This window comes from Crotalus tigris, unplaced genomic scaffold, assembly GCF_016545835.1.
Source record: "Crotalus tigris isolate CLP2741 ecotype Arizona unplaced genomic scaffold, ASM1654583v1 scf7180000017601.7605149639:7615979, whole genome shotgun sequence".
Taxonomy (NCBI): domain Eukaryota; kingdom Metazoa; phylum Chordata; class Lepidosauria; order Squamata; family Viperidae; genus Crotalus; species Crotalus tigris.
Window position 1 is genome coordinate 1,861,854 of NW_024096505.1, and position 20,447 is coordinate 1,882,300.

General features: G+C 37.3%; 2 protein-coding genes across 16 annotated transcripts in view; one reads left to right on the forward strand and one right to left on the reverse strand.

Annotated features, from left to right (window-relative positions):
• Positions 1 to 5,243, reverse strand: part of UBASH3A (ubiquitin associated and SH3 domain containing A) — a 30,339-nt gene extending 25,096 nt beyond the window's left edge. For all 9 annotated transcript variants that reach the window (XR_005559825.1, XR_005559823.1, XR_005559828.1 and 6 more), the window contains exon 1: positions 5,110 to 5,243. Coding sequence is in view for 4 of the 9 variants with exons in the window: in XM_039368962.1 (XP_039224896.1) it covers positions 5,110 to 5,222 (113 nt within the window). In the remaining 5 variants the exon portion in view is untranslated. The remainder of the gene's footprint in view (positions 1 to 5,109) is intronic.
• A 5,947-nt stretch (positions 5,244 to 11,190) lies between these two features.
• Positions 11,191 to 20,447, forward strand: part of TMPRSS3 (transmembrane serine protease 3) — a 29,750-nt gene continuing 20,493 nt past the window's right edge. For 2 of the 7 annotated variants that reach the window (XR_005559831.1, XM_039369000.1), the window contains exons 1-7: positions 11,415 to 11,501; positions 13,043 to 13,187; positions 15,385 to 15,492; positions 16,727 to 16,843; positions 18,381 to 18,504; positions 19,110 to 19,235; positions 20,237 to 20,280. Coding sequence is in view for 6 of the 7 variants with exons in the window: in XM_039369000.1 (XP_039224934.1) it covers positions 11,457 to 11,501; positions 13,043 to 13,187; positions 15,385 to 15,492; positions 16,727 to 16,843; positions 18,381 to 18,504; positions 19,110 to 19,235; positions 20,237 to 20,280 (709 nt within the window). In the remaining variant the exon portion in view is untranslated. The other 5 variants (XM_039369046.1, XM_039369037.1, XM_039369021.1 and 2 more) reach the window with 5 other exon arrangements.

The following is a 20,447-nucleotide window of genomic DNA, read 5'->3' on the forward strand; positions in this document are numbered from 1 at the left end:
AATTTTGGACAGAGGGGTACAGTTTACAGTGAAATTTTGGAGGAGCTTTCTTAAATTAATTGGATCATCCCAAGGCTTATCATCTGCTTTTCATCCAGCTACCAATGGGGCAGTAGAATCCACTAACAAAATGGTGGAGCAATATCTCAGATGCTACAAACTGGACTGACCTCCTCCCTTTTGCTGAAGTGGTGGCTTACAATAATTCTGTTCACAGCAGTACCGGCTACACGCCTTTCAGAGTAGCCACAGGAAAAGAGTTCAGTCCGATACCTGAATACCCCCAGGTGCCCTCCACCTCACAGACACTTGACCAATGGGTGAGGGGGTGGGAAGAAGTTTGGAGAAACACAAACATTGCTTTAAAAAAGACTTTTGAAACCTATAAAAAGAAGGCTGATAAAAAGAGGGCTCCTCAAAGAACGTTCCAAGTTGGGGAAAAGGTTTATTTGTAAACTAAATATTTACGCCTCAAATTGCCCAGCAAGAAATTGGGACCAAAATACTTGGGGCCTTTTCCCATTGTAAGGATCAGTAGAATTGAAACTCCCTAGGCTTTTAGGAAGAATTCACCCTGTCTTCCATTGCAGTTTGTTAAAACCTTGTTGGGGCTCCACCTTAAGGCCTCCCCCTAAGAAGGCACCCGGGCCCCTCATAGTTGCAGGACAGACCCACTATGAAGTGAAACATATTCTTGACTCTAGAATTTTTAAAAGGAAATTGCAATACCTAGTACAATGGAAGGGATACCCATTGTCTGAGGCTACCTGGGTGAAATCCAGTGAGGTGAAAGCTGACAGACTCATCAAAAGGTCTCATGTGAAACACCCCAACAAACTGAAAAATAATCCTTAACATATGGTTTTGTTTACATTGCAGGATCTGTCCTTTTTGTAAGGGGGGCCAGATGTCAAGATTACTAACATCGGATGTTCTTGCTTGACAATATATGAAGAAGCAGACATGTTCTATTTAACCTGTGTATTACTTCTAGAGTTAAAGTTAGATAGTGTTGGAAGAGGGGGAGAAAGAATGTACTTGGGGAATAGTTAGCCATAACAATATTTCAGTACAGTATTTTTCAAGGTTAGTTGTAACCAGAGGAGATACGGGAGGGAAAGTTCACACTTCAAACTAATTGGAGAATGTGATTGATGACTGTTAAATGAAGGAGTGAGTTATGCTTTGTTACGGGTGATTGGGGGGAGGAGAATTCAGATTTTGGCTTCACTATGTACGTGCAGAAGCTATGTAGCAATTAAAAAGATTCTTTAAGGAAAACAATGCCTCAAAGTTCTTTGAAGAGCTTCTACTTTCGGAACCATGACAGCATATATATCAATATAAAAGATAAAAAAAGTGACATTGCCATAGGTGTATATTACAGACTACCCAACCAATCAGAAGAAATAGATGAACTCTTTGCCAACCAGTTAACAAATGTATGTAGGAAATAGTAATGGGTGACTTCAACTATCCAGATATCAGCTGGGAGACAAACTCTGCAGTGAGTGGGCGATCGAACAGATTCCTAACCAACCTAGCAAACAACTTTGTCATCCAAAAGGTGGAGGAGGGAACTACATCTAAAGCCATACTAGACTTAATTCTTACGAACAGAGAAGAAGTGATAGAGGGAGTTGAAGTTACCGGAACCTTGGGCGAAAGTGACCACGTCATACTGGAATTTAATATAATGCAAACACTAGCAACAGAAAACAATCTAACTAGGATCTTAAACTTCAAAAGAGCTGATTTTAACAAACTCAGAGAGAACCTAGGAAAGATCCCATGGATGAAAATCCTAAAGGGGAAAACAACCCAAGAAGTATAGGAAAAATGCGATCATAAAAGCCCAGTCCAGCACAATACCACTGAAAAAGAAAAACAAGAAATTCAAGAAGAAACCAGCATGGCTGCACAAAGATGTCTCTGAAAAACTGAAAGACAAAAAGGACAAATACAAAAAATGGAAAGAGGGGCACATAATTAAGGCCAACTATCAGCAGACAGCCAGAAGATGCAAAGATGAAATCAGGAAAACAAAGACTCAGAATGAACAAAGACTTGCAACAGAAATCAAGGATAATAAAAAAAAAGTTTTTTCCAATATATTAATAGCAAGAAAAAAGTCAAGGAAAATGTAGGCCCACTAAAGAGAAAAGCTGGCAAGGAAATAACAGGCAACAGGGAGAAACCAGAACTGCTTAACTCATACTTTACATCAGTCTCCAGACAAAAAGAAACCATAGCCCAACATACGAAAAAAATCACTGCAAAAGACAAACTAGAAACAAAAATTAAAATAAGCAAGAATATCTTTCAAAAATTCTGGAGCACCGGAGAAATACCTGAGGATTGGAAAAGGGCTGATGTGGTTCCCATCTTCATATTTGTTTATTATTATTTTTTTTACCCTGTAATCAGCTCTGGGAAGTGGGGGAGGGGGGGAAGGGGTGGGAGTTTTATATTGTAATAAATTTATAAAACTTTTAATAAAAAAAAGAAAGGAAAAAAAACAGACCCAGGAAACTATAGACCAAACAGTCTAACATCAATACATGAGAAGATCCTGGAAAAGATAATCAAAAAACAGATCTACGAACAACTAGAAGCAAACAAAGTTATAACTAGTAGCCAGCAGGAGTTTGTCAAAAACTGATCATGCCAACCAAACCAATCTTATTTAATTCTTTGATAAAGTGACTAAACTAATAGATCAGCAAAATACTGTGGATGTAGTATACTTAGACTTCAGTAAGGCATTTGATAAAGTAGACCACAACCTATTCCTTGGTAAGCTAGAAAAAGGTAGAATAGACAACATCACCACCAGATGGATCTGCAGATGGCTGGCAAACCATACTCAACAAGTAGTCCTCAATGGCACTACATCCACATGGAGAGAAGTAAGCAATGGGGTACCACAAGGTTCTGTCTTAGGCCCAGTACTCTTCAATATCTTCATAAATGACTTAGACGAGGGAATTGAAGGGGAACTCATCAAATTTGCAGATGACACCAAACTAGTAGTAGTAGACAAACTCAGGACCAAAAAGATCTTGACAAACTTGAACAATGTTGAGAGTTTGGGAAAAATTCAGAGAAGAGCAACTAAGATGATCAAAGGCCTGGAGACTAAAACATACAAAGAACGGCTGCGGGATTTGGGTTTGACTAGTTTAAAGAAAAGAAGAAATAGGGGAGAAATGATAGCAGTATTCCAGTATTTGAGGGGCTGCCACAAAGATGAGGGGGTCACATTATTCTCCAAAGCACCAAAGGGCAGGACAAGAAACAATGGTTGGAAGCTGAACAAAGGAAGAAGCAACCTAGAATTAAAGAGAAACTTCCTGACAGTGAGGACAATTAACCAGTGGAACAACCTGCCTCCAGAAGCGGTGAATGCTCCAACACTGGAGGTTTTTAAGAAGAGACTGGACAGTCACTTCTCTGAGATTTTATAGGTTCTCCTGCTTAAGCAGGGGGCTGGACTAAAAGAACATCAAGGTCCCTTCCAGCTCTATTCTATTCTAATATGAAGGTTGTGGCCTGCGTCAAACATTGCAGCCCTGTTGAATTGTATTTATTTAGGATCACTGCCCTTCTACTTCCAAAGGCTAGCAGCAACTGAATTAGTAAGCAAGCTGTTATAACCTATACAAAAATAACAATAGAAACCCAACAATTAAACACATATTGATTTTTAAAGAAACAATTGACATAGCCAATGGACAAACAAATATTTCAAGCTAATTAAGTTATAGTTAACTACAAGCTAACTAAACTAATTTAAACACTAACTAAAATAATATCTGCCTGCCAAGGAAAATAATCAGGAAATGTTTTTGTGGCCCCGCTTAGAAAAGATATGAGTCCATGAGGCCCTTGCATTTTTTTTAAGTGAATGAGAAATGTAAATGTTTTCTCCCAAGCCTGCTCCTAAACCTTTAAAAGAAGGCTGGTATTGAAATTATTCCTCAAATGTTATCTACATTGTAAGAAGTAATTCATCAGAGTAAACTCATTTGAAAGCAGCCAATAAAAAATATTCATATATTGCATTCTTTGAAATGTTTAGTATACTATTTAGCAATGTAAAAGCTAGCACTTTTGGATTTAAATGATAGAAATTGGCTATCAAAGAACAAAAGGAAATTGGTGAAAGCACCTCTAGAATTCTAAAATCAGAAAGATATTGTACAGTAGGCCATTTAACTTAGTTGCCCGTGGCTGTGGGAAATTCAGAGCTTCCCAAACAAGAGGTTGACTAGTCTTTACTTGCAGTTCTTAAGAGTCCTCACAGAATGACACAGTCAACAATACATTTGCTTACTACCGCAGAGTTTTAAGTATTCTTGTCTCCTTTAAGAATTTAACTTCAACAAAACCCAAACAATCTCCAGTGTTAATATTTTATTTGCTTTGCTTTGGTCCAGATTTACTTTAGATGATTATACTGTGATTGAATTTTACAATACTGCCAAATTTATTACATTTATATATCAACTTTAAACTGTAATGCTGGCATAAATTCACGGAGAGCCAGAGCAACCAACAGAGAGGTGTTGAATCATATAAAAACGGACACATCACTAGAAGCCAAAAATCACCAGACTACATCTGATTTATTATGATGTTCCACATCACATGTGCAGGTTCATTGGATAAATCAGTGATGCTAAGGAATAATTAATGGATCAAGAAGAAGGGGCAAGCAAAGAACTTGCTGGCTTAATACCATCAAAGCTGATTTAAAGATGAACATCCAACAACTGAAAGAAGCTGTGCTTGACAGGGTAGCATGGAGAGCACTTGCATACAAAATCACCAAGAGTTGGACATGACCAAATGGTTAAAACAAGAATATACTGCCCATATCACGACTGAGTAACTCTGGGTGGTTTACAACACCATAAAAACAAAAATATATAAACACTAAAACATTAAGAAACATTAAAACATTTAAATTAGCAGGAATTGGGTAAACCAGGCACCCATACACAATCAGGGTGGGGGTGAAATGTTCTTCTTATAAGCTCTTTTCATGAGCTCCTCTAAGCATAAAAGGGTGGATTTCTGTGGCACTGTGACGATAACTGTACTTACGCTGTATGTACAGAGAAACCAGTAGCCAAGAGAGGCTCCATTAAGGAATTGGTACTTCTGTTTTTTCTCTTGTTTAAGACCTTTGAATAGAGTTGTGTTTCAGCTGCCGCCATCTCTTCCTTTCCTTCTGTGAATGTATGTATAGAGAAAGAATAGAGGGGCAGAGTCTGCTAAGATAAAATCAAACCCTCAAAACCTCCTTCAGTCTTTTTGACACGCTGATATCCTGTTTTTACAGAATGCTGTGGTTCTTACAATTAGTACAGTAGACAGACTACAAAGGGTGTGGGGGAAGGAAAACAGAATTTTTATATGCATGGCTATATATATATATAGCAGCAGATTCAGTATGACTTATATTGAGTTACTCTTGGGTCCTGGAGACAGCCTGGATTAGTATCTGCACATTCCTTGGCAAGATTTTGGAATGGCTTGCCATTGCCTCCTTCCTAGGGCCGAGAGAGAATGACTGGCCCAAAGTCACTCTCTTGTGCCTAAGACAAAATTACAGGATGTGGTTGGTAGTGCATTTGGTCTCTGCACCCTACTGGTATTACCAGTGAATTAGTTACATTCCATATTACTACATGTCAGTGTTTCCTGATTTGTAATTTTATTTATTGAACTGTATGATAATCCAGATTCAATTCCCCAAAGATATTCAGGAACACAAATGCAGCACATTGTCTGTCTGCAAGCATTTAAAATACCTGCCCCTTTTCCTGGAGCCATGTGGCTCTTGCAGAGCACAGCCAGATTATCCTTAGAAAAGGCATGGTTGCTTTAAAGAGCTGCTGATAGATATTACACTCTTATCCTTGTATGTTCTGAAGTGCCTGTTTGGAATCAAATCCAAAGCATTGTGGAGCCTTATTCATTTATTCAAAAGCAAGTTTAAACCAGCAGGAATTATATATTGTCTGTTTTTATTAAGCAATATAATGAGAGATGGACAGTTTATTTTGATTTTTTTATAATTATACTGTCTTTTTTAAAAAATAAAGACCCATCTTATATTAAAATAAAAAATAAAAATAAAAAATACCTATCTTATTCTTGGAAAATGGACAATTGGTGTACTCATCAAAGCTAATGACAAAGCTTCTTAATAAAAGAAGAATTAAGTCAAGAACCATTCAGGAAAAATATAACTTCATTCAAAACATTATGTCCTCTTTCCAAAGTAGATAAGTGTTGTGTTCCTTGAGTCATAATCTTATTTGGATTGATTTTTTTTTCTCCCTACTCTTTCACACTGTCTATTCTATGTTCAATCACCATTTGTAATTAAACTCAGGAAGTTGATTTATGGTAGATCAGAATCTGCATGTAGAATATCCAGATATTCTGCGGTACAGTAGATTCTCCATAATCTCCAACCACTATTTTTGCTGGCTGCCGCTAATGGAAGTTGTTGGCCAAGACATATGGATAAACCCAGGTTGGAAAAGTTTAACATTCCCTGATATGACAAACTGCTTTCCAGGATTTAAAAAAGGAAACAGGACCTCCTACTTGCATTCTATTGCTGAGCAAAGGTTCTTCTGAAAATACTGGTTCAAAATTCCACTTACGAATTTCAGAGAAAACTCTATTTCATCCCTGCTGATGTTTTATGGGCCATAAGTTCTAATTAGTATATGAGAATTCAGTTGTGCTCTTTCCTGGACCAGGAGGCCTTACTCATAGTCACTCATTCCTTGGTCACTTCCTGTTTGGATTACTGCAATGTGCTCTACATTAAGGTGACCAACCATCCTCCTTTAGGGAGGACAGTCCTCCTTTTGTGAGTTCTGTCCTCCCTCGAAACGTGTCCTCCTACATGTCCTCCTTTTCGATATTTGAAGACTAATCTGTAGGGCTTTTTTTTTCTCATAGAATGCTCAGAACGGTGTTCCGGCACCTTTTTTTGATGGCTTTTTTTTCAACTTTGCATGAGCTGTGCTACTCCTCGGCCAGCAAACCTTGCACATGTAAGTTGTCTGCAGCGAAGGCGAATTGGCAGGAACTTTGCACCCCTCCCTGCTACCCAACTACACCATATGCTAGTTAGTCCCGAAGATACCTGGAGGAGATTGGAGTGGCGATGCCACGGTAACTTTCTCTTGATCTTCGGTCCTGCTAGGGCAATAATGGCTGCGGGCGCAAGAGGCAGGGGCAGCGGGGCTGGTGCGAGCGGGGGTGTGGGGGGCAGTGGTGGCCGGCTGCCCCCTCTGCTGTGGGAGCCGTGGGGCCTGCTCTACATGGGGCTGCGCAGGGTGGGCGGTGGTGCTGGTGGGGCAGCTGCAGGCGGGGTGTGTTGACAGCGGGCTGTCCCCCAGGGCCGGAGCCGGCACAGCTGGTGCTTTGGGAGCCACGGAGCCCGCTCTACACAGCAGGGCAGCAGTGTTGGCGGGGCAGCTGTGGGCGGAGGCACGGCATGTAAGCATAATTACAATATAAAATGTTATTGTTACAAATGTTTTTATTATGCATTTATCATATTATAGTGTATTCTGTATTATTGTTGCAATGAATAAAATGTTTCTTTTATTTACGATATCTTTTTCTTCAATTTATTTGTGTTCTCCTTTTCATTGTAAAAAAGTTGGTCACCTTATCTACATAAGCTACTCTTGAAGATTACCCAGACATTTCAACTGCAATGCGCACAGTAATGGGGGCCCCCTAGGTTTGCCCATGTAACAGCTCTGTTGTATGAGGTGCTCTGGCTTCCAGGGGTATTTTTTTTTTATTTTTGGTGCAGTTCAAGGTGCTGCTCATCACCTTTAAATCCCTATATGGTAAGGGTCAGGCTATCTGCAGGATTGCCTTTTCCTAAGGATACTTATCATTTTACCAGATCAGATAGGGTGGGCACACTCCTGGTCCCTTCCCCCAAATGTTGTCTTTTGATGGGCAGTATGGAGTGGACCTCTTCCATGGCAGCCCCTGTTCTATGGAACACTCTGCCTCCTGAAAGTCAGTAGGCCTCCAGCCTCCTAACTCTCTGTAAAATGTTGAGGTCCTGACTTTTCCCCAAAGTGGTGGGATAAGATTGGATGACTGCACATTAAAAGTTTGATTTGATGCCAGATTTTTGTTATTTTTAATGATTTAATGTGTTTAGCTTTATAGTTTTAGTGTGATTTTGTATTTTGATCTTTGATTGGGAGCTACCCAGAGTAGGTTGAAAGATGGTGACTATATAAATGTTTTAATTAGACAGACAGACAGACAGACATAAATAAACAAACTACATCTTTGGTTGTCAGAATCTCTTTATTAATGTCTTTCATACTTGTGGGGTAATATAATAATCATCCTATAAAATAGAAAAGTTTGACCAGTTTGGTTCTGCAACTTTTGTTGATGTAGTACAAACAGAAACTTTGGTGCTCCTTATTACCTAGTCTAGTCATTGCACATTCTGCTGGCACCTACTAAGGTAAATAATAAATGTCCTTCATTGTGTCAAAGGTGGGGAGGGGGTTTGTGTGTAATATGAGACAGAAAAACATACAGAGTCTCTAGCAGTACTCCCATTGTTCTTTTATGTAAATATTTTAATTGGTGTGAAGCTTTTCATGCACACTTCATAATTCTTTAATTTCCTGCCCAGACTCAGGATTTACATGTATTGCAAAAGATCTTGAAAGATCCTGAATATGGTTATAAGTTTATGATAGGCAGTTGTTGTTGTTTTTTTACTGACCACTGCTACCTTTTCATATCTCTGAAACCACATCTCCACTCTGCCGTTTGAGAAGCTCTGCAGTTTGAGAAGTCACCAACAAATAATGTATTAGGTGTTATTAACTATCCTCTCAGCAGAATTTTTACTAGAGACAATCTGACCAACCAAATCATCAGTTTCAACTGTTTTGCCTGAAAAGTAAAAGCTGCACTTTCCAAGATTATTGAACATATTTGCATCTATCTCAAATGTTTCCTTCCCTTGATTATAATTAATTAATAGGATTGATGTCTTTTTATCTTCCTGGCCTTTGGAACAAAGCCATGCTAGGCCACTTGATATCTTTGGTCTGGCTGAGTTACATTAATAGCAGTCAAATGATTATCTGCTGCAATGAGTCCACTACTAATTCCCGAGGAGTAGGTGAACAAATTTGGAGAGAATACCTTGGGGTTTTTGACTAGATAACTTTTAGAATGAAAAGAGGGAACATTCAGGCTTTTCAGGATGAGTTCAGTGGAACAGGTAAGTGAAACCCAGGAAAGAAGAAAGAGGGTTAAATGTTTTTCTTCTGTTTTCTATTACGTGCCACATTTTGGAAACTTGTTTCTTTGATTATTGCTGGTTCTCACAACAAAGCCCCCCTAGAGAGAAGTAGACGGGAGCCAGATAAGGACAAGTCTTTTTGAACTCACATGATGGTGTAGAAAGTAGCATTCTAACATACAATAGATTGTGTACTTTGTTATTTCTGATTGTAGACAACTTTTTGAATTCCAAATGCACTGAATGAGAGGGGTATAAGAGCACATTCATTCATTTCAACAGTACCAGACTGTTGCAGGAAAATAATCACTTGTTAATCCAGCTGTGTATTCAGCTCTCCACTGGATTTCTTCAAGCACAAATTGAATTGATTCTAGCACTGGGTCAAGTCGCTTTCAATTCAGTGAGGATTGTGGGTAGAGTATGAAGTTATTTAGGAGCAGATTCACCTCCAGCACAACACTAATTGTCATGTGTGTTACATGGCACCCTCATGTGCAGAGGTGGATACATCTACAATAGAAGAAATCTCCCCAAGAAAATTTCATGTACATGAAACTAGTTCCGAGTAATGGAAATATGTTAGTGCTAGGCACTTGTTTTATTTAACATTCTTTTTTTTGCAGAATTACAGGTAGTCCTTGATTTACAACCTCAATTGAGCCCAAAATTTATGTTGCTAAGCGAGACATTTGTTAAGTGAATTTTGCCCCATTTTACAACCTGCCATGCCACAGCTGCTAAGTGAATCACTGCAGTTGTTAATTTAGTAACAAATCTGGTTTCCCCATTGACTTTGTTTATCAGAAGCTCTCAAAAGGTGATCACATGACCCTGGGACACTGCAACCATCATAAATATGAGTCAGTTGCCAAGCATCTGAATTTTGATCATGTGACCCTGAGGATGCTGCAGTGGTCTTAAGTGTGAAAAACGGTCATAAATCACTTTTTCCAGTGCCACTGCAACTTCAAAGAGTCACAAAATACACTGTTGTAAGTTGAGGACTACCTGTATAATTGTGCTATGAACAGAATATCTTTTTCCTTCATTATTATGTTCCAGAGAAAATAAACCTATAGGGAGACATACAGTTAATTCTGTCTGCCACAGAAGGCATTCATCAAAGTAATGGTGCTAATTTTCAACAATTATTCCATCACCCTCATTCTTACTTCCTCCAAATCCGGTCCAAAAGCATGGACCAGATTTGAAGGCAGTAACCTTCAGGAGGAAGAGAAGTTACAGGGGAAAAGGAATAATAAATCTTGGTCTTTCCATTTCAGAGGTACCTTTGCAACAGCAAAGACATTTCCATTATTTCTATTATAGTTTCTATAGACAATATCAAACTGAAATATTTTTAGTTTAAAAAGCACTTTAAAAAAATGGTATGTCTTTAAATAGGTCATATTTTAAATACTTGCACATAATTATTTTAGTCATTAGGAAGTCAAATGAACAATTGCAGTTTATTAAAGACAGGCTTAAGGAATACTCCCATCCTTTCAAGTTATAAATCCTCTAGTCATAGGCCATGAATGATGAAAATTTGAGTTCTAAATTAAAAGAGTTCTAAAATAAAATAACGTTTGCACTTCATTCAAAGAAAACCAGCATTGTTCATGCAAGCCCCTGGCATGCCTACAACCATTTCTAATCTGCAGTTTCAAGCTTTAGGCTGGTGATGCAGGTTATATGGGATAATATAAGCTTTTACTATATATCAGCTATCTAATAATTCATGCATCTTTTACATTCTAATAAAGCATTCTCACAATAAATGTTTTAAGGCATTACAATAGGACCCAAGGTTTGAGACTACACTATATGGTGTTTTGCTCCATCATGGGAAGCAATATAAACATGATTTGAACAAATAAATAACTGACTTGTAAAGACCTTCAGTGGACAAGGTGCCTGGTTAAAGTACAACCATGCTCATGTATGTGATCCTTAATCTACAAAACTTCAATCTTATTTGGAACGAAAGCCTCTCACAAGATTAACACATGCTGTTCCTTCCACTCAGTTGGACGATTGAAGTAAGTTCTAAATGGGGCTGACTTTAAACAGTACTTAAAAACTGCAACACGTATAAAATTCTGTGGTTCATATTCAAAACATGAATTTATTACACATCTACTATGGGCTACCAATAGGCTTCCAGGTGAGGTAGGAAGTGTTTGTTTTGAATTATAAAGTCTTATACTGTATGGTATAGAGGATGTAGAGAGTATCTTTGACAGACCCTTCTCTAGTTCACATGAAAATAGCATGAGGAAAGGGGAAAGCACATTCAGACTTGCAAGATTGTATTACTTTTCATTTTACAATAACAGTATTTTTTATCTTCTTTCTTAGCCTTGTCTATCTTATAGAGCTAACTTGAGATCTGGTACCATAGTATTTCCAACACTGTCTATTTCAGTCTTCTCTGATTCAATCACCACAGGATATGATTACTTGTAATTACCCCAGGTCTATAAAATTAAGGGGACAGATGTGAGAAACAGATGTTTTTCTGTCCTGGTCCCCACTTATGCTTTAGGAAATAACACTGTTAGCCTTCTGGAAGCAAGCTGAGCAGAATTATTCTTTTTATGTTTTAATTAATTAGACACTGCAGTAGAAAAACATTATATTCTGTTCTGCTTTTTGGGCTGATGATTTTATTGTTGGGTACAGAGTTTTTTGTTCGTTTGTTTTGGGTGGATGCTTTTCCTTGGTATACACTACCACTAAGGGTGCAACAATTGTGACAGCAAGAAAAAATAACATTTAACTAATAAGTTAAATAAATAAGCAAATAAGTAGCCGTGGTGTCCACCTTGTCTATTGCAAATAGAAAAGTGAGAATTCTTTTGATCCAGGTTAAAATCCAATTACTGAAAGAAGGCTTTACTTCCTAATTAATATGAATATCATTTTTGATGGGAGAGGGCTTCAAGTCAACATTAACTCCTGGTAACTTCCTGGATGAATCCTGCAGTTTTCTTCACAAGATTTCAGCAGTGATTTGCCATTTACTCTTCCTAGGGCTGAGAGAAAATGATTGGCTCAAGATCACCCAGCTGGCTTTGTGTCTAAGGAAGAACTACAACTCACATCTCCAAGTTTCCAGCTTGTTACCTTAATCACTACACCAAACTGATTCGCTATTTATTCTTTGGTAAAAGTAATAGATTCTGAGTTTGTTAAAGAGCGCCACTAAAAAAAATAGCATTGGTTGAGGACTTATTTCCTGGATTCTCGCTTGACATCACTAGGCTCCCTATCCTACCTATGCTATTTTTCTTAGATTTGTTTGATTAAAAAGTAAATGGAAAATTGGCATGCTGCAGCATAAATACCAACATCAAGTATAACCTATATGTCCACCAATATCTCTAGGCCCACGTAGGTCCCAGAGGCATTCATAAAAAATAAAATGATGAGTGGCTGAAGCCTTGTGCTTTGGATCTGTCATATGGATGTTTTGAATGGACACAACTGGTAATCATTTGTAGTCATGTCCTCCCTGGCCTATACAGATTGGGAATCTGATCTAATCTATTCCAGGGATGAGATTTGGCCTATCATATGTGCATACTTAATGCTTATGCTGAGTTTTCATATGCGTCCTTCCAATAATCCTGCAACATAAGATAGACTTACTGTGCCACAATTGATTATGGGACTCCCAAGACATATGTACCTCTCCTGATCTAGGCCCCAAGAACAGATTCCAGTCTTGATACCACTGAAATTGCCTCTGCTGCAGAAGATGAACTGCCAGATTCTAATATTTGTTTCTGCTGCAAAAGGATGTTTTGTATACATCAAGCAAAAGTAGATCATAGTGAACATGAAAATGGTAAGAAGCATAGAATTCTTTGATGTAACATAGCATAGGTTGTTGCCTCTCCAAATCTTCTTTAAGCCCTGTACGCTTCTTTTTATATTGCTTATTGATTTCTTTTTTTGTTGTTGTTGTTCAGTAATCATGTCTGACATATTTTAGCTTGTCTAGTTTTAGAAGAAGGATGAGATACCAGGAAAACTGAAAAGACCTGAGAGAATTAAGAAAAACAGAATGATATCAATGAACTCATTCATTACTACTCAGAACTATTCTTCCTGAATCTGAATGAAAGAATGGAAATAATAGTAATAATAATACAATACTGAGAATTACTGACAGCTCTGTCTTGAATATCTGTGTCTTGAGTTCTGTCTACAAACTGAATACAATATAGTTTTCAAAAGTTTCAAAATAAAAACAGATACTATATGAGCCTTCTACAAAACAAGCATAACATTTGTTTTGGGGATACAACCATGATGTAGGTTTCTCTCTCCACCCTTGTTTTCTACTTAAGTACTTGGTTGTTTTAAGATTATTTAAGTGATTTTTCTTTTTCACTTGCTTTCTTTTAATAAATGAATATTTTGAAATTCAAGAGTCATTTTATGAATATTCAAAAGAGGGACCTCGGAGTCCTAGTAGACAATCACCTAAATATGAGCCAGCAGTGTGCTGCAGCTGCCAAAAAGGCCAACACAGTGCTAGGCTGCATTAACAGAGGGATAGAATCAAGATCACGTGAAGTATTAATACCATTCTACAATGCCTTGGTAAGGCCACACTTGGAATACTGGATCCACTTTTGGTCACCATGGTGTAAAAAAGATGTTGAGACTCTAGAAAGAGTACAGAGAAGAGCAACAAAGATGATTAGGGGACTGGAGGCTGAAACATATAAGGAACGGTTGCTAGAATTGGGTATGTCTAGTTTAACGAAGAGAAGGACAAGGGGGGACATGATAGCAGTATTCCAATATCTCAGGGGCTGCCATAAAGAAGAGGGAATAAGCTATTTTCCAAAGCACCTGAAGGCAGGACAAGAAGCAACGGGTGGAAACTAATCAAGGAGAGAAGCAACCTAGAACTAAGGAGAAACTTCCTGACAGTGAGAACAATTAATCAGTGGAACAGCCTGCCTCCAGAAGCAGTAAATGCTCCAACACTGGAAGTTTTAAAGAAGAGACTGGACAGCCATGTCCGAAATGGTGTAGGGTTTCCTGCCTGAGCAGGGGGTTGGACTAGATGACCTCCAAGGTCCCTTCCAACTTTACTACTATTACTATTACTCATCATATGCGAAATCATTTTATGTTCCTGTTTCTGACAATGTTCTGGATTCTACAACCCACTGTAGAATCTGCCACAGCTTTTCAAAATTAAATCATAGATACTTTGTTTAGAAATAAAGTATTGATGGGATGTGAGAATGAGAAATGCCATTAAAAATACTATAGAAAGAGACCCATGTCAGTCTGTAGTATCCAAAACTCAGAGGGAGCCTGTGAAGATGTTTTTAATCCTGCAACATTATATTTTGCAACAAAACTAAGGGTCTACTTTCTCCACATATACACACCAACAGCACCCTCATGAACTCCAACAACTTCACCACTAGAGGCAACTTCACATGTTCTTTCTCTAATTGGATTTATGCCATTATCTACTAGCACCACCATTCTGATTCTATATGAGACAAATCTTGAGCCAAAGAACTAATGGATGCAAATTTGGTATCAGAATTCAAACAAAGGTATTGTAATCTCCCAGAACACTAGATTAAAAGTCTCAGGGTAGCTGTTTTGAAAGAAAGAAGCATACCAATACATAGAGTAGAGGCTGTGGAGTTTATATACATCCAAAGGCTATTTTGATAGGCCTTAAGAAATAAAGTAGCTTTTTAAACATATTATGATTGTTAATTGAAGAGGAACTTGTAATCTGCATAATGTCCCATCCCAACTTTAAATCCTATACCAATTTAACCACTCCATGCATACCTTTTAATAAAATGTACTATTAAAAGGTGCTACCAGGCTCCTTTTCATCATCAAAAATTAGTTTTCTTTCTAGAAATATGTTTCACTCCTTTGTATGTAAATTCATATTAAGATTCTGGGGTCTTTTAAAATGTTATTTTGATACAGAATCTCATGATTATATGCATTTTTAGACATTTTTATTTCTCACTTTTCTGTTTGATTCCCAGAAGAGATTGCAGTGCCTCGGTGCCATTTTTTAATCCCACTAAGGCTGCTTCCCTTTATCCTTGCCTTATTTCTCACTTTAATCATAGCAACTGCCATTGCCTTGAGTGGTGAGTATAAATAATTTATTTATTAGGTTCTCAGTTAACCATCAAAGAGTTTGCATTTTTCATGAACCTCCCGCCAAGGATAATATTAATTGGATACTAAAAGTTGCATCTTGAATTATTGCTGTTGAAATAATGATAATAAAAAAAACTCTTATGAGCTTTGTAAAGTAAGATGGTCATTAATAGATTTAGTCTTTAGTCTTCCCCCAACTTAGTGCCCTCCAGAGAGGTTGGACTTCACTCCTCATGATTCCCAGGAAACCTGGGACTTTGGCCAGGTTTTCCTGGGAGATCATGGAAACTGAAGCTCAGCTACTCTGACGGCAGCCCTCAGCCTTGGGAAACAAGTTATTCCAGACAGTCAATCCTTCTTGAGACCCATTATATTATTTCAATTTTGTTATACTCCCATTTTCCCCCCTGAGTGTTTCAGATACCTGCTAGCTTTCTTTCACAAGGTCAAGCATTTGAAAGTTTGCCAAACTTTGAAGCATTTTTATTGCTAAGCAAAAGTCAGCACACATAGATTATCCTTCCTGGGGCATGCAGTCACATTGACTATACATAATAGCACCTTTATTCAGCTAAGTGTCAGCAAAGTTGAAGTGGCACTGGATTTTCTCCAGTCTCAGCAGATCTATTTTATTATGGAAGTAGTGTCTCATTTTAAAAGCCACCATAAACTAAGAAAAACCAGGAAAAAATAATTAACAAAACTTTATGGTTCACACAAAGCTTTCAGTATAGAAGGATTCGGTTATAAAATATATGGGAAACAATGGACAGGCATTTTGTATTGACAGTGAATGAGTGTTAGCCATTTCACATTGTATAGCTGATTTTTGTTGCTGTATGAGGGAATGGAGAAAAAACAAATGGGAAGGAAGGAGAATCTGGATGGAGAAAGTTAGAGAAAGGAATGGGTTCTACTGAATTTTAACTTCCATCACAAAACAGTTATAACATTTCCTTCTTTCCAATATATAAAGAGAGGAAGGTTGCACACATAATTCCTGTTCCAATTTGGGAGGGCCAATTATATATCAAAATGTTGCTGTTTCATTGTAGATGGTATTTTGAATGAACAGCATAATAATATTTGTAACCACAGATGATTCTTCAATGTTCCCTTTTTCATTTCTTCCTTATGCATCTCTTTTCTTCATGTGTAAAATTTTGAACAAATCTGGAGTTGTGTTGATTTAATAAAATATCCTTCCCTCCCCCCCCCCAGTTTATTTCAACTGCAATGGGAGGTTTCAGTGCAGATCTTCCTTTAAATGTATTGATCAAACAGCAAGGTGTGATGGTGTCTTCAATTGCAAAGATGGAGAAGATGAATACAGATGTGGTAACATTCATTTTTATTATGGATTTTATGTGCTACTTCCTCTCAAGGCTTAAGTTCTGAAGTGAAAAAGTATGACTAATCCAACGTTACCTTGGCAATTTCTGTATCTAGTCCTGCGCTGTAGATAATATACCACACTACTAAAGGGAGAAAAATATTAGCCCCAGGGGACCTTTTTGTGGGGAAAATAATGAAATACATACAATTTTTCCTTCTCAGTGGAATCATGTTTTTAATTTTTAGAATTTAAAATCCCTGACAGTGTGAATAAATTTCTTTATTGTCACTCATTAGGAGCTACCATTTTAACTGAACATGTGCAGAAAAGCTACCATTTTATACAATGGTGAAAAGAGCTATAGAGATGACCTTGTAGAAACTATGTAAAGGCAAAGTGATTTAAGTCCAAGACAGAAGAAAACATTATAAAGAGCTCAGTCCAGCTCTGTCTTTATTCTCTTGAATATAAGAGGGAGGGAGGGAGGAACAAAATTGCTAGACTTTCAAGTTTCTTTTGTTTATTAATAAAATAGTGTTCCAATATTAGTTGTGGAGCCTGTTTTCTTAATCCAGCTTGCCACAAAGGGGTGACAAATGCTAAGAGGATTCATTTATTCCAGAAGCAGCATTGATTGCAAAAACACCTTTTACAAAAATCACATAACAAAGTTATGCACAATATTATATTTGTACAATGTAGCATTATACTTACCCTGAAATACTATAAAAATGTCCCTTTATCTCTGAGTTCATATGTATTACATACATAACTATGTATGAGTTGAAACAACTCAAATTTATTATTTGAAAATTGACCCATAAAATTATAAGCTGCTTTTAAATATAGGCATTTTTTTTTAAATAATGGGGAGTCAAGGGCAATAAAATCCAACATTATCAGCATAACCTTCAGCATATGGAATCAGGGATGACTGCAGGGACAGGTTAAAAAAAGTCAAGATAGTTGATGCAAATGTACAATCAAAGGATTCCCCTCTTATTTTACATAAGAAGTGGCACAGAGGTTGGAATGCAGTACTGTAGGCTACTTGTGCTGACTGCCAGCTGACTGCAGTTTGGCAATTTGATCCTCACTGACTCACAGTTGACTCAGCCTTCCATCCTTCCAAGGTCAGTAAAATGAGGACCCAGATAGTGGGGGGGGGGGGAACATGCTGAGTCTGTAAACTGCTTAGAGAGGCCTGTAAAGCACTTCCATTGCATGTTCAGGCCACCATAATTTTTTGACTCCCCACAGACATTTTACATTTGAGCATACTGTATGTCAGCTCTATCCCAAATTAATTGTTAAAGAAATTTTTAAAAGGGGGGGGGAATAAAATTGAAGTCAATTACAGGGTTAATTTCATTAAGTTTTGAATATATTATTACTGGTTTACTTCCTGAACTAGTCTACTGGAGGTCTTACCCAAATAGTGCAAAGAGAGAAAAGCAAGAGGCACTTGGCTGCTGCAACTGTCCTGTCCTTACAATAATTATTATTAAACACCAGCTGACTTTTTTTGTGTCCCCCTAGTCAGATTGAGCGGTAAAAGAGCTGTGCTGCAGGTGTTCAGTTTTGGAATCTGGCGGACTGTGTGTTCCGATGGCTGGAAAGACAACTATGGGAATGTTTCATGTAAATACTTAGGATTTTCAAGGTAAAAATTGCTGAGCAATTTTGTCAAGTGACAATGGAAACAAAATGACCCAAAGTATAGTTCAAGTCAAAATGTAATATTTTGACTCCAATAAACAGTGAAACCTTTGTTGAATTAGCTTTTGCATTTAGTGCTTCTTTTTAAATTATTGATGGCAATAAGCTATTAAACTACACCGTTTCAGAAGACTTTAAAATGTTAGGAAAACTGCCAAAATGTGATAGGCTTGGTATTGCTGATGATTATGGTAAATCTGACAGATTTTTAAAAAAAAAAAACAGTAAGGCACTGGAAATGTAGGTCTTCTGTTTGCAATGTTTACAACTGTATAGAACAGGGCCCACCCTGAAGTTGTCTTTCTAATATAAAAGGAATGATGGGATGGTGGTGGTGGTCTAACATATTGAGAAGATGCTGGGAATGCTGACAAGAATGAAATTCCAGCATTCTGAAGAGGGTTGTAGATTTGCTACCTTGAATTAGATGTATTGTATTATTATAATCTACCCCAGATTTGAAAACCAGGTAATATAAGAAGTCTGAAATATAAGAGTTAAGCATGAAAATTGTACTGGAACATATTGGTTAATTCTTACCTTCTACAGTTTTGTAAGTTCATCTGGCTTCCCAGTGGCTGCCATTGAGAATGAATTCCAGAAATATTTTGTTACTGCAAATCATTGGTTATCAGCTGATCAGCTAACATCACCACAGAATGCTACCAATTTACGGTATGTTTCAGATGTTTAGCTTCAGAAAGACATGCAAATGGGCTCCAGGAGCTTCCATGGAACTGCAGAATCTAAATCTATATTATCTGCATGCATGAACCATCATATAATGCTGTTAGAGAAGATGCCCTGTGTTACTGTGCCTTCACCATTTCTCAACTGGCAAATTGGTAATATGCATTGATTCCTATTCTAAAGGAAATTTTAATTGATTTAAGATGCTTTCCCATCTTCTATTGAATAGAACTAAAATTTGTTATTCATTTCAATCATCATTCCTAGGCCTTTGCAGGGAACAAGTAGCAATGAGTTTTATTAAAATGGCCAGTCTTTTCCTGGAATTAATTGTAACAGGTGTCCAAGTAAAGGCTTTGTATAAGTAACATGAACTCTCTCATGTCCAAAATCATGTATATAGTTGATTCATGATCTGGACATCCTAGGGACCAGAACACTAAGGAATTTGCTTCTGGGAGATTTCATTTTACCCTGTTAGGGGCTTTAATATGGGAAGAAAGTCTTCGTATGTTAAATTAAGTATCTCTTTCCATATATCTATGTGGAAATATTTATGGAAATTCAGACTTCCAGTGATGAACTCATACTTGGTGAAAACTATGCTGACAAAATACAATAATCATTCTTGTTTAAATCAACCATCTAGTCCCTTTCAAATGTATTTTGAATGTATCTCCAAGGGAGATGGGCAATTAAGAAATATCAGGAGAGAGAGAGAGAGAGAAAGAGAGAGAGACAGAGAGAGAGAAAGAAAGAAAGAAAGAAAGAAAGAAAGAAAGAAAGAAAGAAAGAAAGAAAGAAAGAAAGAAAGAAGGTAATTAGAATTTTTAGCCAACATAATGAAAGCTATCTGGGAATTCTGAGAGTTGTAGTCCTAACACGTTTGGAAGTGATGGATTTAGGAAGGCCGGTTTAAATTTATAGACTGAACAAATGGTATTTTTATAGATAAAGCTTTTTTTTTACTTTTTTTTCTGTTTCAGAGAAGAATGTATTTCAGGCAATGTAATTGTCTTAAAATGTTCGGGTAAGTGATTTGGGAAATGGTATAGAATGTTAGCTCAATTTCCTCACATGAACCTAAGGAAAGAATGCAAATGTTCAAATATAAATCATTGTGTGCAAGTTCAATTTTAATGAAGGGCAGCTATACAAAATAAAACTATCAGTTTTAATTAATCTCTGAAAATCTTA